Below are 18,144 nucleotides of genomic sequence, written 5' to 3' on the forward strand. Positions count from 1 at the left end.
AGGGTAATGTGCGAAGGAGGCCTTGCGTAATAGTGTAGCACCCAGTAAATATTGTTGGCTACATGGATGAGTCAGAATGAAAAGTGTGTACACACCAGGTTCTTCTGTACGTGATGCAGGGAAACAGCTCCCTTCTTTGGGAAAGTGTATTCTACATGTGTTTCAAAATCAGTCTTTGAAAACAGGCTTTGCTTACACTGGGAAAGGCACGTTCAGAATTCAATATAAACTCCTGGGGACTTTGCCTCCTGGTTAGTTTATCCTGGGGATTTTGTCTCCTGATGAGTTACACAAGGACAGTGTCTTTTTTGTCCTGGAATTAAGGATCAAAATGTAATGAGTGCCAGAAATGAACAATAAATGATCTAATTCGATACTTCCGTTCACCTAGATGGAGTGAGCGCTTACCCCTTGTTTGCCATCTGGTTCGGAAGTTCTTATTTTCACTTGAGGCAGTGCTTTTAAAGTGAGAAGGTATACCCCTAGAGTACACAGAAAAATCACTTTGAAATACAAGGAGAATATATTAGCATTTTTATTTATACTGCTGTTCATGCCGTTTTATGTATATGTTTGTATATACAATACACACAAAACACGTATAACATACGTGTGTACATTACATACAACACATACGTATACATAGCAGTGACGTGAGGCTGTGTGCTCCTTCCCCTTACCTTTCTGTTTTTCTGGGCATGGTTTGTCAGAAAGGTTTGATACGTATGATTTGAGTTGTTAATGTGAAATGCTTCCAGAGGGATCTGAAAACATTTAAAAGTATGTTTGGGTTTTAAAAAGAGTATGTCTCATTTAATGCCAGCTTAAAGGAAACACCTTAATGAAATAGACATATGCATTATAATTCACGTTTAATAATAAATGTATGCGGGTATTTCGATTGTTTACAACTATGTAGCTTTCGCAGAGCAGTCCAAGTTACATTTTCTGAGTGAAATGATGGTGATGCCAGTGAGCCCCTCCTCTGCCGCAGTCCGCTGCCCGGTACTCCCTCCCGCACTGGCGGAGCAGCAGCACCGCCAAGGTCCCGCGCCCGGTCAGAGCCTCGGCGCCCCTGCTGCTGTCCTGGACACGGCGCTGACATCTGGAGTCAGCCATAGTGCGTTTGTTCTGAGATTTTCTCCCGCTGACCTTGTGCTTTGGATTTGCTGTATTTTGGTGCAGTATTTATGTTCTTTTCTTCCTTCCTTGCTTTTTAGTCCCTCTCGTCAGTCCGTGTTTATGGTACAGAACAGGCACGTTCATCGTGGGGACCTGGTGCATGTACAGAGCACGTCTGCGTCCTTCTCCCTTCCCCTTGCTCTGCTCCGTCCCGTGCCCGTCTCTTGTGCTCTCGAGTTTGATGGCAGCGTGGTGTCAGCTGCTTCGCGTATCCGGCAGGGAAGTCCACCGTACTGCTGCATTACTGTAATACCAGAAGAGATCATTTTTGCCGCGTGGTACTTTTCAGATAAACTTGTCCGGCGCAGACGTGGGCACTGCTCACGCTCCCTTTGCCTGTCCTCACCGACGCCCGTGGTCTCGTTGTTTCCCCCTAAGGTGGGCCACTTGACTCCAGTCTTCAGATGAGACCCACCCGAAGCTTCGTGTGTTCAGCAAAGCAGACAGGACGCATAGCAGAAAGGTTTTTGAAATTGTTAGGCTGAGATACTTTTGAAAATGTTAGGCTATTTAGAACTTTCTTGGCAAATTAGGAAAATATTTCCAGTTGCATTGTGTTGGATTTTTGCATTTTTAAAATTTCTGTTAGTTGTAGCTCCTTATTACCCTGGCATCCTTGTTTGCAGCCCGTTTCTTTTCCATTTACCCTCGATTGTTTTGTACAGAGTTGCTTGATGTATGGTCCACTCACGTCCCCCAGCGTAGCTTCAGCAGCTGGATTTTCAGTGACTTACTTGAACACTGAAGTGTATCTATGGTCTTCCGTAGTTGGAAAGTGCTCCTCTGTTCTCATAAGTGTTGTCTTTCTCCTGCAATAGTAAATAACGAGCCGTATTTAGGGTCATGTAGCCAGTGAGGTCACCCCTCGGCAGCATGCAGCCTGCGGTGCTGTCTTGCACTCTGGTGTTCTTCCAGGAATCTTAGAGGTCAGGGCACCCTTTTCCCTTTATCTAGAGTAGGATGTGGGAACAGAAAAAGTAATTTTCTTGTCTAAATGCCATTGTCAAAACCCTGATAGGTAATTTTAGTTATTTCCAGGCCTTCCTTCAGGCCTTTTACTTTTGCCTCTTTGTAGAAAAGATGCCCCAGCTTCAGTAAGAAAACAGTGTGGACAGGCATTTATAATTATTTAGAGTGGCTCCTCATGTAATTAGATCATTGTCTTCATGGTTTGTATGTATACTGAAGGATGAAATGACTGCTTATGTGATACTCTCTTTTGGCCTAAAATTCTTTTTTAAAAGTTAGATTAAACTATACCTCATAATTATTATCCTGTTGGATTTGCCTCTTGGATAGTGTGTAGGAAGAAGATATTTTTAGGAGGAAAATACTTTTACTAGTATATAAATCCATTATATTATGTGCATTTAATATAAATCTGAGAGATCTGATCATGCATCATGGGAACAGTGCATTTGCTCTACTAGTTTTAAATAGTATCCTTTAGGCTGGGCGTGGTGGCGCACGCCTGCAATCCCCGCACTCGGGAGGCTGAGGCAGGAAGATCCTAGTGAGTTCAAGACCAGCCTGGGCTACAAAGTGAGCTCAAGGCCAGCCTGAACTGCATAGTGAGACCCTGTCTCAAAAAGACAAAAAACAAAACAAAACAAAAAGACAGCATTCTTTAAAGGGACACTTTCAGAATGTATTATATGTAATATAATAGTCTTCCTATCACTTCAACCTAAATACTGAAGAAATAATTCATTTTTATAGCATTATTTGCATCTTTTATAGTATGAATTTATTTATATTTTTATGGTAGTGCTGGGGAATAGAACCCAAGGGCTCTCACACTGTTAGGTGAATCTGTCGCTGAGCTACATCCCCAGGCCTTGCAAATTTACTGTTTGCCTTGTTGATAACAAGAATAGTTTTTTGATTCACAGGTGTGTGCAGCAGCAACTTTATATCTTTTCTGCATATAAGATACTGTGAAAAGTAGCTTTTATTTCATAAAAGTGTTCTTGTCTGTATTCAGATCATTGTGTGTCCATGTTTCTGAAAGCTTCCGTGTTACTAAGATGTAGCCTGGGGCTATTTAGTATTGTATCAAATGTCCCTTGTTACATATTTATCAAAATGGGTTTATATAAACACGCATTTGATGTGAGAGCCTTCTTTCAGACTTTTCTAAGGGAAGACGTTCACTGACAGCTCACGGGCTGCTTAGTTTTTCCAGGGAAGCGTGCTTTATATCTGTTACACCTTCCTGCTGTTTAACACTTACGGCTTGTTGGCTTGTTTCTACATATCTCTTAAGGTATAGTTCTTGAGCGATTTCTTGAAAAATACGCCGAGCGCTTTTCTTCTATAAATACAAATGAGAAAAAGATCAGTACGTTGTAGGAGCGTAAGTGATGGCTGCTGCACATCATCAGAACTTTTTCTCTTTTTACTGCTGCCAGTCTAAGCAACTACCACCCCGGCACATCTACACCTGCAGTTGCGCTTCTGTATTTGGAGCACGTCAAGTGGGATGCGTGGCGGTGAGCGGCCACGTTGAAACCAGTGGTGCTGGAGATGATCAGCGAGGCTCCGAGGAGGAGGAGACATTAGTACAGCGTCTGTGGTTCATGGTTACCACGATATTCTTGTTTCTTAAAATACTAGTTTCAAATAGTTACAACCAGCCACAATTTAAAAAATATTTTGCAAATGTTGGTCTGTACCTTTTGTGAATCTTCTTTTGTTTCGTTGTTCTTTCGAGTGTTAGATTTTGACTGCCAGGAAGAAAAGGGAAGTATAACCATTCTGTGCACGTACAGCAACTGTGATACCTCACTCGCTAGTAAGGGTAAACTAACCTGAAACTTGGGTGAGACACAATGTTAGTAATTTTCATACCGTTTCCAAGGTGCTTTTATTTCACTAGTAGCTAATTTAACAATGCAAACTAGTGTTTGTTGTAGGATTTATAATTCTACCGTACCTACCCCCTCTTACAGCACTTGCATAGTCAAAAGATACCCTTTTTTCAGTAACTGTAGGACTTTCTGAATATTTTAAGGCGGCTTCTAATCTCTTTATCGACCTAGTTTTGGTTATACGGATTATTCTTAGGGCTGTCACGGAGAACAGTAACACCGGCTCGCCGCCACCCTCCCACTGCTCACTGCGGAAGGCTGGCACAGAAGAGGGCGTCTTAATCCCACGTGCCTGGGTTTAGCAAGAAGGCACTGCAAGCCGTGCACTCGGGTTAATAATCGCAGTGGTAGGGACTCGTGCCCCGCCCCTCCCCCACAGGCGGTGAGCCCTGCAGAGGCAGGGGCAGAGGCAGAGGCAGGGGAAGACGTTGCTTAGGCAGGCTGTTTCTGAGGCTCACAGTGTGTGGAGAGGTAGAAATTACTTTCCCCTTGGTAACAGTCAAGGCTACACGTTCAGCGCAAAAGGGTTTCACTCACTTTGGCGAGAACTCCGAAGACCACACATATGCTGATAATGTAGATTGAGAGCAGCACTAAGAGTGCTGTGAAGACACCCTGCAGCTCCTTGCTGAGCAGCTTACTTTCTGCATTGGAAAGAGAAGAAGCAGTCACTCTTGGAGCGTGTTCTTGTAAGTGCATAGTACCGTTAAAGCAGCACGGTAGAGGACAGTGTGAATGCAACTGCCTCTTCATGTAAATGCTTACTGAGGGTCAGAAAACGTTCAGGTATATGATAGATAAAACCAGTTCATCTGTTCTTTAAAATGTGTTATGACCAAAATATTACTCATTAAAAATTAAAAATTCAGCTAACCATCTGTCAGAACATTAAGAGTCACTTTTTATATAAAGCATGACTTCAAGTTAAATATTTCAAGCCATTGTGTTCAAGGACACTTACAAATTTATTTCTGTTAGAAATGGTGGTCTTATATGGTTACGACATTTTCACATATATTGGTTAATGCTGTCATTTGTAACTTTGGAACTGTTACAGCTGCAGAGTGCCGTGTATAAAAAACCTGATGAGGCCATCTGCTGAGGGATAGTGCTTATTGCTTGCTTAAAAGGCATGTTACTGTGACATGTGCTCTTCCTAATAAAGTTCTGCAGATAGAACTATTGAATGTATTTTCACGTTCTGAATTTCTTTCTCCTGACAGGAAGTGTTGTGCTTTATCTAAGAATGTTGTATGTTAAGTAGAATGTTGTATCGTCCAGCTTCAACTACCTGATTACAATTAGATTTAAAGTACAAAATACAAGTAGATTTAAAATTACCTGTTAACTTACATATTCCAACCAAATATTTTATAGGTGCTTATCCCATGAGCTCAGTTTATACAACCTATATTTTTATTCGTGAAACTAGCAAATTAAAACTATGCAATTTTTTTTAAAAAGGCAGTTGCCATGTTCATTGTAGGAAATCTCTCACTTCTGTTGATAAAGAAGAATCTTTGTAACCTTCATCTCCCCAGAAGTTATTCCCCTTTAACTAACACTGTTAAAAAGAGAAGTGTGATGCAGTGAAACAAGAGCTTCTAAAGCTGCTGTTCGTTGTAATATTAGGAGCTAATACACATTTATTACCCGCCGTGTGGGAGGTGTATGTATTAACTCATTTCTGCTTTACCTTACACGTGAGAATACACTAAGCTTAAATGACATTTGATTATCAAAAGCCGGTTAGAACTACAGCTGTAAGGGATCAGAATATGAAACAGTCTCAGATTCTCAGAAGTCTTATTTTAAAACTGAAAGGCTGATTTTGATATCATGTTCAAATGATTTCAGGCTTATTGTACCAGATTTCTTTTTCAGAGGTTTAAAAAAACAAAACAAAACAAACACACACAAAAAGACAAGGAGCTACTACCCTTTTCTTCCTTCAGAATCATATAAATCATCCTCTGAAGTTTCTTGTTTGTTTTTTGCTGTGTGTTCCAGGCTGGCCTCAAGCTCACAGTGAAATTCTGGTGTACCACCACATGTGGCTTGTCCTTCTCCTCCCCTTCCACTTTCCTCCCTCTCCACTTCCTGCTTCTCCTTCTCCTTCTCTTCCTCCTCTCCCTCCTCCTCCTCTATAAAAATTTTTTTTTTATTTTAAGATGTGTAGTTTTGCTGTGTCAATAGGGCTGCCTTGAATTCCTGGCCTCAAGTGAACCTTCTGCCTCAGCTTCCCAAATAGCTGGGACTACTTACATTCTTTATGTCAGACTTCTCAAGGGAATGACTTGGTGAAATTACTGATAGGATTTAGGTAGGTTTGATGTCCTCACTTGAGTGAGGGGCTGTGAGATTTTAGCAAATCCCAGGAAACCAGGACTGTCATTTTCTGTTCTCTGGGGTCCAGGCAGAGTGAGAAGGGTCGGGGTCTACCAGTGGCTTCTCTCCAAATTTTGTTTATTTTTCATAATATGTAGTTTTTCTGTGTCTGGTGTGTTGGTCATTTCTGCTTTTCTGCTGTGCTGTTCTAGATGGTACACTTCCCAGTCAGTTCCTGAGAAGACTGACAGTTAATCCGTGTTACCTGGCTGCTATGGGACACCCAGAGGAAGAACAGCACTGCAAGGGTCGGTCTGGACACCGGGCCGTGGGTTGGAGCAGTCCTTGAGTCCAACCTCGTGGCGCTTGTGTTCAGATCACACCTCGCATTGGCTAGGATATTAAATTAGCGTTTGTTTCCTGCTTTCTGAATGTGATGGGAGATGTTAAAAGTCTGCACCGTGCGATGCCGCCCTCCATAAGGACTCCACAGACTGACCTCTGACCACCAGTGTGGTCCCGCTTCCGGTTTGCTTCGCTCTCGGTGCCCCTGTGTTAGGAAACGCTATTCCACAGATGTAAATTGCACTGTCGTTTGAAGTCACCCTGTTGACAGTGAGAGAAGCCAGGTTCTGGCCCAAGGCTGTCCTCACGGTGAATTTGTCTGCTTCACTTTCGCATGAGCCCAGGCAGAGCTGCTCAGCCTGGCGAGCGCCGCATCGAAACCACAGGCTCAGGGGTGGCTCTGAAGGGCATCCGCTCGCGGAGAAGGTGCATTCTATGGTGACGGTCTGCTGGGTGTAATCCACCTCCAGGTAGCCTGGCTGCGTGACGGCGACGCTGCAGGCACCCGCAGCACCTGCGGAGGAAGCAGACCAGTGTTCAGCATCTCCTTCCTCACGTTGTCTCTGCCTCCTCCTCCTTCAACCTGCTCTCAGTATAATAGTGCTGTAGAAGAGGCACTGGCGCTCCTCCCCTGTCCTAACTCCGGCGGTCTCTGACTTGCCCCTGCTGTGCCGACTGGTAACTTGGGAGAGGTTCTGGCAGGAGCGTGTGCTGAGCTGAGGTAGACCAGAGCTTGAGGGGATGTTGGGGGACCTGCTGTGCTCTTCCTACTTACAGCTGCCCTTTGATTGTGGGCACAGCAGACTCCTGGGGAGTCTGTTTCCCAGTCTGGACCCCTCGCCCGCGGGAGCATTGTGTTCGGCAGGGGAAAGTGTGTCAGGCTCTTCGTACGAACGAGATCGCTGCCGATGGTGCCTGAGCAGGAGCGGTGTGTGTATTTTCTGAGGAGGGGTTAGGATTGCTAATTCATGGCACTTGCAGTGGTGCCTTTGTGAGCCCAGTGGCCCGAGGAGACGTGGTGGAAGGCAGGGTGCACACCTGTGGCCGCGCAGCCCCGGCACGCTTTGCTTTTGTTCAGCTGCTGAGCAAAGGCCAGGCGAACGGGGTGCACCGCAGCGAGCGGATTTGGTTTCTGCCGGCCTGTGCACATTGCTCTGTAGTCCTTCGTAAGTCTCACCTGACTCGCCCAGCAGTGTTCTCATAAAGAGAGGAGCACACACTTGCGAGTGAGTCGCAGCTCTGCCGGTTCTAGCTGCATCTCTGTGTCGCTGTGCTCGTCGCAGTGGGGCTGGTCTTACCGACCTTGTGTGGTTCGTATGCGGTGCGAGTGCAGCGCCCACCCGTGAGCACGCACTTGCCTGAGCCGTAGTGAGAATTGAATAAGAGGTAGTTATTTCTGCTCTCCCTCTGCCGCTACACCGTCACAGCCCCTTTCAGAGGCCACTGAGACGCTTGCCCACGGGGTGTGCGCGGAGCTGGACGCAGACACGCTCCCCTGCAGGGCGCCCCTCCCCACGCGGCCCCACCTTCCTGCTCTGCAGTCCGGGCCTGCGAGGCTGCACAGCCCCCCAGATGCCCGCGGAGGGAAGGGCCTGCCCAGCCCTTCTGGGAGCGAGGGAGGCCGCGTGTGAGCGGCGCTGGGGGAGCCCCTGCGAATTCACGCGCGTCCCGGCCTGACTTCTGCCCGGCTGTGTTTCGTGTGGCCTTGTTTGTCTCAGTGCACCCTTGCTGTGTAAGTGAAAGTGACAGTGCTCCAGGCAGCCTGCTGCTGCGTTTCGGACGGGTCCCTTCGCACTGCGTGTCTTGCCTAGGGTCTCCAGCCGGGGCAGAAGAGGCTTTAAGGTTAGAGCTGTGGCATTTGTGACACCGTGTGCTTTCCATGCTGCAGTTTCAGAGTCGGCACGGCCTGAGGTGAGGGGGGGTTTTGTGGCTTCGGATGCTTTGGCCGCCAGAGGCCGGCGGAGCTGACTCTTCCGCTGAGGGCCCGGGGTTAAGCCCCAGGCCTGGTACATACCAGCTCTGCCTCCGCCTCCCGCCTTAGGGGTCCAAGGAGCCCTGTACTCTTACAGGGATGCTCAGACAGCGGAGATCTGAAGTGGGGTTGGCTGTCAGAATGCACCAGAGTACTGCCTCGACCTCAGATGGTTTTCAGATGAAAGTTTTTAAAAAGGAAACTGACTTTCAACACCTTCCTTTAAAAACTAGTGGCACAGCGGCTGGGGATTTAGCTCAGCGGCACAGTGCCTGCCTGGCAAGCGTGAGGTCGTGAGTTCGATTCCTGGTACCAGGGGGGAAAAAATGGAAAAAAACAAAACAACAACCAAAAAAACTAGTGGCACAAGGAAGAAACATTTGCAGGTTTGCCGTTTCCTGCCTGTACTTGGTCTGAGGGGGAGAAAGCCCCGGGTAGTGGTTTCCTTCCGAGCACGGGCTTGTGAGGAAGCCGCGCGCCCTCCCCCAGCAATTGAGCAACGTTAGCAAAACGAGAAGTTTGGGTACTGTCACGGCGCGGTTGGCTCCTGCGAACGCTTTCTGCTCGTTTACTTTTTCTTCTTCAGTGCTGGTGCTTGAACCAGGGGCTTTGTACTGAGCTGCCTCTCCAGCCCTGTAAAATTTTTGTTGTTTGTTTTGAGGCAGGGTCTTAGCAAGTTGCTAAAATGCCCGGGTGAGGGTGGAACTTGTGATTGTCTTGCCTCAGCCTCCCAGAGCGGTGGGATTATACGCCTGTGCCACCATGCCTGGCAAAAAATTTATTCTTGAGGTTTTTTTGTTTTAGATAATTTACTTTCAGATACTTCCTGCTATTCCAGAATAGCTGTCATCTCTTTCTTCTCCCTTCTCTACCTTCAAATAAATCTTTTTTTTTTTTTTTAACTTAAAAAAAAGTGTTTATGTTCTATAGGATTGTTTTTTAATCAGAGAATCCACCAACAATGTTGAAAGTTTATCTTGGTAGAGAGCGTTAAAGTCATTTTGCAGTTTTTAAAAAAACAAGTTAGAAAATTAGTAGAGAACAAATTTTTTATACTTACAGAAAGCTTATAATAGGAAATTTCAAGCATGTGCAGATGCAGCCTGGCACACTGGACCCACGCCTGGCGTAGCCCTGTCTGGGCTCTGGGCTCAGCCGTCCCTCAGCTCTGCTCTCTCTGCGGGCAGCGGGCTCAGGCCCAGGTGTGCCGTCTGCCGCCCGCACATCTGCCCAGACACGTCTCTAAAGGTGAGGGCTCTTCCCCAGATAACACTAACCAGAGGGGCTGTTACAGTACATGTGTTAGAACAATAGAATATTGCTGAAAGTAGAAGCGAGAAGTCGTCACGGTCCTTTGGTCTAAAATCACCACCACCAGTTTGGTCTGTTGCCTTACAGACAAGAAAATTAATTTTAAGAAATTTTAACCCCTTCCTTACCTATAATCCAAATTTTGTGGACAAATCTGAGGTGATTACAAGTATACTGCAAGAAACAGTTTGACAGAAAAAAACAGGTGTAGTCAGGAGGTGTGGCAGTCTTTCAGATGAAAGTACAGTACTTTCATTTTACAAAAAGTCATACTTTTAGAAACATTTTTGGAATTATTCATCCGATACTGTAGGCCACACGCTGTGCAGCGTGCCTTTCCCTGGGTGAGAGTTACGTTGTCAGTGACGCGCTCATACGGCTAAGAGTGTTCTCCACTCTCTTTCTGATGGATTGTTCTCTAAAGCCGCTGAAATAGCAAAGGGGGTTTTCGAGGTTAACATGAAACTTCGCCTCTGCTCTTCTTTCTCATCTGTTCCCCTGCGGGGGAAAGAAACTTACCACTTTAGACAGTTTCTATAATGTTACACGTTTAAAAGTTATTCAGGAGGAGTTTAAAGTGTAAGTGCTATAGGCAGAAAAGCAGCAGTTAAATAAACCCCGGAAGAAAAGAAGCAGCCTCACCTATGTAAAAGAGAATCAGGTGGACCTGCAGACCAGGCGCCAGCTTGCTTCTGCCCGCCATCCCCAGCTCTCTGTGCGTGTTTCGAGGGTGTGTTTGAAAAGAGAGCTGGCTTTTTAAAATGTCCTTCCTTTTTTAAGAAAGGAAAACCAAAGAGAGGAACTCTTATAAGGAACCATAATTGGGAACTTTCTGAAATTGTGTAAGGATGGTTTGTAACACAGTTTTGTTTTCTGGGTTTTTTTTGGTGGTGGGGGCGGGGGGGGGGGGAGAGCTGGGAATTGACCTCAGGACCTGGAGCTTGCCAGGCAAATGCCCTGCCGTGAGCTGTATATCCAGCTGAACAGTTGAGATTTCAGCCTGGGGCACATTTCTATTTTTTTTTTTTTTTAACTTTTTGAGGCAGGGTCTTGCTATGCAGTGCAAGCTGGCCTTGAGCTCACTCTGTAGCTCAGGCTGGTCTCGAACTCACTACAATCCTCCTGCCTCAGCTTCCCAGGTGCTGGGATTACAGGCGTGCACGACCGTGCACGGGGCACATTTCTGAATCGGCATATGTATTGTTTTCGTGGATGTAGGTGCTACATGCTTTGAGTGAGATTTTGTTGTACACATGCACATATACCCTGGAGGAAGTGCTGTTCGACAGGGAGTGCGTACATTTCCAGAGCAGTAGAGTGGCCAGTCCGTCACCTACTGTGACCCTCCCTCTGAGCCCGTGACTGGTGGTCATGTGGAGGCAGCGGAAGGGAGCGTCTTCCTGTGCGACTGTGAGAAGACTTGGTGAACAGCACACGCTAATGCATAGACCATCGTTAACTAGTTGTGCCCCAGTTTTGAATTCATGGCTCCCATGCTTTTAAAATAAAATTTTTACTTTTCTTAGCACATGTTTGCAGTATGTAATTATATTTGTTTGTTTATTGAGACACGATCTCCCTAAGTTGTCCAGACTAAACTGGAACTTGTGATCCTCTTGCCTCCGCCTCCTGAGATGGGCTGACAGGCGTGGAGCAGCACACTGGCTCGAAGGCGTGCCTGTGTAAGGTGCTGTGTGGCTGTGGACCCCCGCCCCCCAGGGCCCCCGCGGTCATGTTCCTTGTAAGCAGCAGGACCTGGCTCAGGCGGATTCAGGCAGAGAGAGGTTTCTGGGCAGGTCTCAGGGGCGGCTTCCTGCGTTCCTGCAGCCTGGAGAACCGCGTGTGGAGGCCCAGGCAGGAAGAACGCGTCACGCGGGAAACCGGCAGGGCCTGCTGCCACCAAGCACGAGGTGCCGCGCCCGCCACTTGCTCTCACGGCCGCTGCTCTGGCCCAGGGAACGAGCACAGGCCGTGCCTCTGAGGTCAGCAGTGCTTCCGTCCAGGCCTCGCGGCTGTGTGCCGCGCTGCGCTGCGCTGCGCTGCGAGGCGGGGGACGGGGGGCGCGGCCCAGGCTCTACCCAGACTGCCCCTGGGCAGGAGTCCCCAGACAGAGAGCGGGTGCCGGACGGGGTCCCTGAAAGCGGCGAGCACGTTTCTCACTGTAGCTTCGCACACTCAGCACTGCTGGTCGTTTATTCTCTCCTTCACAGAAAGCTGCTCTGCGTCTGAAGTTAGGGGCAAGTTAAGGGTACAGGATGTGTACTTCTTCCGTTACTAATGGCTCTGGAAGCTCCCCTGAATTTCAGTGTGTGGTAGTCCTTGTGTATGTGTCTGTAGTCAGTGCTTGGCTCGTATGTGACTTGAAAACCTTGCCTCCCCAATGTCTGATATTCACAGGTTTGAGAGAGACTTCCGTCATTATTTCAAGAAATGCCGTGAGCCGGGTGTGGTGGCGCACACCTGTCATCTCGGCACTCAGGAGGCTGAGGCAGGAGGATTGAGTTCAAGACCATCCTGAACTACACAGTAAGAGCCTGTCTCCAACCAGCCAAGAAATGCTGTGATTCCTTCATTTGAGTGTTGTACCTGTTTCTGGCTTTAGAGCTTAATTTTTATGGCATTGTTCTGAAAAGTTAGCTAATAGGTCACCCTCCTTTGAAAAGCATACCAGTGATCTATTTTTTAGAAACTAAAGTTCAGGCAGGTATAATGGCACATGCCTATAATCCCAGCACTCTGGAGGCTGAAGTAGGAGGATTGTTGAGTTTGAGCCCAACCTGGGCAGCTTTGAGAGACCCTGTCTCAAAATAAAAACTAAAAAATAGCTGATACTGTAGCTCAGTGTGACAGCCTGGGTTCGGCCCCAGTGCAGGAGTCAGTTAATAAAAGCAGTCTCTTGTGAGCCTCCTTCTGTCTTCAGCTTGATAAACCTTAGGTAGTAAGCTGTGAGTTCGCTGCATCAGGGTGCTCTCTTGTGTTTTTCAAAACCCCCTTTGAAATAGTATGTGTTACTCTGACTCAGGACTCTGCCTTTGACTAGTTTTCTAAACCCATCAGCTACCGTCGGCCCTGGCAGTCTGGAGGAGGCCCCGGGCCAGGCCTGTGGAGAAGGTGCCGCAGGCTGTGCCTGCAGCCGGCCCTGGCGCCGCTTGTCTGCCTCCCCGCAGTGACCCCGCGCCTTCCGGCGTGTTCTTCAGCCCTGCAGGGTGACGGCAGCCTGGAGGAGACGACGCTTTAGAGCTAGTCATTTGTTCAAGAATTTAACCTACTGTTTTTAATTTGTTTTAGTAGGTGGCAAGTGGGAAAAACCATCAGAAATTTTGGAAATCAAGGGGCAGAACTGGGAAGAGCAGGTGAACAGCCTGCCGGACGTGTTCCGCAAGGCGGGCTTCGCCATCGAGGCCTTCACCAGACTGCCGTACCTGTGCGAAGGGGACATGTACAACGACTACTACGTGCTGGACGATGCCGTCTTCGTGCTCAAGCCGGTGTAAGCGCGGGGAGGCCCGTCGCCAGAGCCCGCCCTCAGCACCGCCCCAGGGGCTGGCTCCCGGCGCGCGGGGGACCCTCGGGACTGCCGTGCTCAGTACCCTTAGGAATTTAAAAAGCCAAAATACTAATGATTTCTTTGTAGTGTGTAAAAGGAATGTTTTTAAAAAACGAAAACGCAGCCCGTGGGTTTTCATCAACTCTTTGCCCCGAGCCGCACTCCAGTGCAGGACACACCTCAGTTACGGCGGAAGATATTTTTATACTTCACTGCAGCAGGAACCCACTCCCAGAGCAATAGTCATGGCTCCATGGAAGCCACTCGGGGGTCGCTTTGAATGAAACGAAGACTGGCAGTAAAGTGACCCCTCGGTTCCGAGCGTCGGTTATAAGGTAGAGCCGCTGGTACTTTCACGTTTAGAACCTTTCTGTTACTATCCAAGAAAACGTTTTTAATCATGCTAATAAACCCTTTTGGAGATGACTTCAGCATCACGTTTGAGTTGCTTGCTGTAAGGCGCCTCAGCACTGTCAGCTTTGGGTTCAGGAGTGCGGGGAGGAGCGGCACGTGGAAGGTGCAGCCGGCTTGGCAGCGGGGGAAGGAGGGCCTCGGACTGCAATTGCAGTGAACGCCAGCCGGGTCTCCTCCAGAACGGCCCCCCATTCGGACACCGCACTTCGGGGAGCGCCCTCCCTCCCCGTCAGGGTTGCTTGGAGAAGTGCCGGCTTACGGCCCGCATGCCCGTTTTTCTGGGTAATTCAGGTTACTTGAACTGAAACATCCTCTTGTATCTGTTAACAGAATGCAGACGAGAAATGTTTTAACGTGTTCCCGACAGGGGCAATGTGCGTGTGTCGCTGTCTGGGGGCTCCGAACCAGTGGTGGTACGTGCGTGACCGCCCCACGGGCGTCCTGGGGCAGTCCCACTGGGTGGCCCTGGGGGCAGGCGTGCGTGTCCTGCCAGCGGTTCAGCTTGGTGGAAGTGTGTTAACTTGGCATCTTCCTCCACAGCTGCCTACCTCGTCCCTGGAATTTGGTTCTTCCCCAAATCCTCAGTTGTGTTTATTATTTGCCAAGAATATTGTTTGCTGAAGACCATGTCACACATGCATTATGTGTGCCGCCTCCAACCGTAAACCCGGAGGTGGAGCAGTAGGGGAACTCCTTAGCAGGGTCGATAATGGAGGATATTCTAAAGAATCTACGGTCTCCGTAGTAACGGAGTTGCCAGTTTGAGATTGGGGATATTAACAGTGTGTTATTCTCGTAGCTTTGCCTCTGTTTTCAGCCAGGCGTTTCAGTAAGTGTTCTCATTTATGTACTCCCAGAAGTCATCAGATCCGCGCGCGCACACACACCGCCCCTGGGTAGAGAGGAGGTCCAGAGCCTTGAGAAGAGTTGCTTTATTCACTAGGGAAGACTTTCCCACCTCCTCACGCCAGTGTCTTCTGTCACTGTGGATACTGTGGAGTCATGACAGAGGCTGGGTCATGGGATTTATGCAGAGTCGTTACTGGTGTGTTCTGATGGTTTCCCCCCCAGGAATTCAAATAAGTGAAGTGCAAATACTTGACAATATAGATTGTAAAAAGAAGTAAACTTAATATTGTTCTTTTTTGCTGCTTTATAAACTTTCATAATCAGGTTTTTTTTTTAACATTTTCAAACAAGGGTTAGATGTTCAGAGGCAGGTTGCCCCAAAGTGCCTCACAAAATTTTAAATTAGTTATACTGTTAATTTATTAAAAACAACATACCTTACTCTTTAACCACCCCAAACGCAGAGAAAGCACATACATTTATGCATTTTATTTTACTTTTTTGAGGCAGACAATACATGCTAGACTAACATAAAGTAGCAAAACATGAATGCCTGTATAGCTACAGTAAATGAGGTTATTTTTTAGTCACTGTTTATGTTTATGGGAATCAGGAAAGCTCAAGGCTGGCCTTGAGCTCACTTTGTAGCCCAGGCTGGCCTTAAACTTCCAACGATCCTCCTGCCTCAGCCTCTCGAGTGCTGGGGTTACAGGTGTGCACCACCACGCCCGGCTCATTTATGCATTTTTAAGGACAAAAATAGTTTCTTAAAACTTGAGGTTCTCTGAAGACCGCTTACTAAAAGTGCTGCTTTGTGGTTAGAATTGAAATCAGCAAAGCCCACTGTTCTTGGAAGTCCTGCTGTTGCGTCACCGCCCCACTAGATGGCGGTGTTGCTCCTGTCAGTGCGACAAAACCGCCTGTTCTGTGCGCCCTTCCGTGTAGGTGCCCGTATCAAGTGAAGGCTGAACCGGGGAAGTCAAGAACTCCGGCTGTGGAGAGCCAGCCGAGCGACTGACCTCGAAGGTCGGCGGAGAAGGAGAACGCGAGCCGCACCTGCGCTGCCCGGCCGTCAACGGGAACCGAGCTGGGCGGGGAGGCGAGTGAATGAGCCGTTCTCCGAACAAGGGAGAGCTTTGTCCCCTAGCCCGAGCGTGCTCTTGGCAGCTGTGCGGTGCGGGGAGGTGTTTGCGCCGGCTGCTTTCAGGAGTCCGTGCTGATGAGTGCTTGCCGAGGATGCTACGGGGTTTGATCCCCGCGCTTTGGAGGGCTGGACGGGGTGGGGCTCGTGCGGGCCTCGGGTGGCTGCAGGGGCCTGTCGTGTTGGGGCAGACCCCGAGGGACCCAAGTACCTCTCCACGTACCCATAGCGCAGCTGGGGGGCAGCGCCGCATCCGGCTGGCTGCGGACTCAGCAAAGCGCAGTCAGGCTCGCAGTCAAATCGAAACACCCTGGGTACTCCGGACTTAGGCGCCCGCGCCGAAGGTAGGAAACGGCGGGGGAGCTCACATCACAGCCCCGCTGAGACATTTGCAGTGTAAAGAAGAGATACACCCAGAAATGAGAGAGCTGACCGTGCAATGTAACTTGTAACAGTCTGCCTCTTTGCAGCTAGAGGATGGTGACTTAGATAGTAGGTGAGAAACACAGACGTGACCAAAAAATACCGTCACTTACTGTGCCACGCAGGCGGTCATGTTTTGCTACTTGATGTTCGTCTAGCATGTACTGTCTGTCTGCTCTGGAGGGACTGATTCTAACTTCAGGTGTCATTGTAACTATTTTAAAGTAAATTTTGGAATAATTTTACATTTATGGAAATTAGCTTCTGTTTCCTCTTTAATTAGGGTTCTCCAGTGTACCATTTTATATAACCGTGCTGTGTTTCTCAAAACTAAAAATTAACGGTGCATTACTATTAAACTCCAAACTGCTATGACATATTAACAGTTTTTCCACTTATGGCATGTTTTAGAATCCAACTCAGGATACCACACTCAATTTTGTTCTACTTTTTTTTTGGGGGGGGTGGTTTTTTCCGGTACCAGGAACCGAACTCAGGACGACCTTGCGCTTGCCAGGCGGGTGCTGTGCCGCTGAGCTAAACCCCCAGCCCTCGTTCTACTTTTTAGATGATTCACATTCATTGAGAGAGTGTGCCGTCATCTCCCCCACCCCCGGTTTTTACAGCTGGAAGTCGATAGAGGTGCTCCATGTGATAAAACACACGTCACATAAAACGAAGCGTCCCGACCACTCCCATTGCTGTTAAATGCCTTCGCGTTGTGCAGCCGTTGCCAGCATCCACTCTTCCACTCTCAAAACCGAAACTACACGTCAACTGCGCTCTTCCCACGCCCAGGTCCTGGCGACCACGGTTCCGCTTCCCAGGACGGACTTGGAGGAACCTTGAATAAGTGGGCTCGGGCAGCACCGGGCTTCTTGCAGCTGCCTGATTTTACTGAGCGTCATGTCCTCAGGGTCCATCCATGTGAGCATTTCCTTCCCTGTGGAGGCTGAGTAAAATACATTGTGCAGACACACTCCACGTCTCCCTCATGCATTTGTCTGATAGTGTTCGAACTGCTTCCACGTTGCAGCTGTTGGAATAATGTAACACAGCTGTACAAGTGTTTCTTCAAGACCCTGCTTTCACTTCTTGTGGGTTGATAGCAAAGTGGGACCGCTAGATCATGTGGTAGTTCTAGTTTTTTGAGGAACTGCCATGTTGGTTTTTTTTTTTTTTTTGAGACAGGGTCTCACTGTGCAGTTCAAATTGGCCTTGGGCTCACTTTGTAGCCCAGGCTGGCCTTGAACTCACAACGACCCTCCTGCCTCAGCTTCCCGCGTGCTGGGATTACAGGCCTGGGCCACCGTGCCCGGCTTGCCATGCAGTTTTACACACTGCCTGCGCCATCCTTCGTCCCCGCCAGCAGTGCCCAGGAGTTCCTATTTCTCCACGTCCTCGCCAGCACTTGTTTACTGTTTTTAAAACGTAGCCTAGTGGGTGGGGAGTCACCTCGTGGTTTGGGGTCACATCTCCCCCAGCACAGGCCACCGCTTGTTTCCCTAGTGCAGCTCGCACAGTACTTGGCTGCGTTTACTAGGAAACTGCTCTCTGTAGCTCGCTGTCTTGTTATCACTAACGCGGAATCAGTACTCACTCGTGACAAATTACTTCCCTTTCTCTATGAAATTTTATACTCTGGAGAGTTGGGAGACTGTTATTACATAACTAGAATTTAAGATTCCCTGGGGATTTTAGAGTCAGTGTGCTGCATTCACATGGATTAAATAATATGTTTTCATTACAAAGTCATTTAAAA

At 48.1% G+C, this 18,144-nt stretch overlaps 2 protein-coding genes across 3 annotated transcripts in view; one reads left to right on the plus strand and one right to left on the minus strand.

Moving 5' to 3' along the window:
• Positions 1-13,981, plus strand: part of Mettl9 (methyltransferase like 9) — a 39,762-nt gene extending 25,781 nt beyond the window's left edge. Inside the window, exon 5 of one of the 2 annotated variants that reach the window (XM_005405087.2) lies at positions 13,297-13,981. In XM_005405087.2, coding sequence (XP_005405144.1) covers positions 13,297-13,502 — 206 coding nt within the window. In that variant the 3' untranslated portion in view covers positions 13,503-13,981. The remainder of the gene's footprint in view (positions 1-13,296) is intronic. The other variant, XM_005405088.2, reaches the window with a different exon arrangement.
• On the minus strand, positions 856-10,752 carry Igsf6 (immunoglobulin superfamily, member 6). The gene is made up of 6 exons (XM_005405086.2): positions 10,651-10,752; positions 6,880-7,239; positions 4,590-4,696; positions 3,858-3,908; positions 3,416-3,496; positions 856-1,991 (listed from the first exon to the last, which is right to left on the minus strand). The coding sequence occupies exons 1-6, from the start codon at positions 10,709-10,711 to the stop codon at positions 1,935-1,937; spliced, it is 717 nt and encodes a 238-aa protein (XP_005405143.1). The 5' UTR covers positions 10,712-10,752; the 3' UTR covers positions 856-1,934.
• Positions 13,982-18,144: the final 4,163 nt, after the last annotated feature.

This window comes from Chinchilla lanigera, unplaced genomic scaffold (genome assembly GCF_000276665.1).
Source record: "Chinchilla lanigera isolate Chin_1 unplaced genomic scaffold, ChiLan1.0 scaffold00092, whole genome shotgun sequence".
Classification (NCBI taxonomy): Eukaryota; Metazoa; Chordata; class Mammalia; order Rodentia; family Chinchillidae; genus Chinchilla; species Chinchilla lanigera.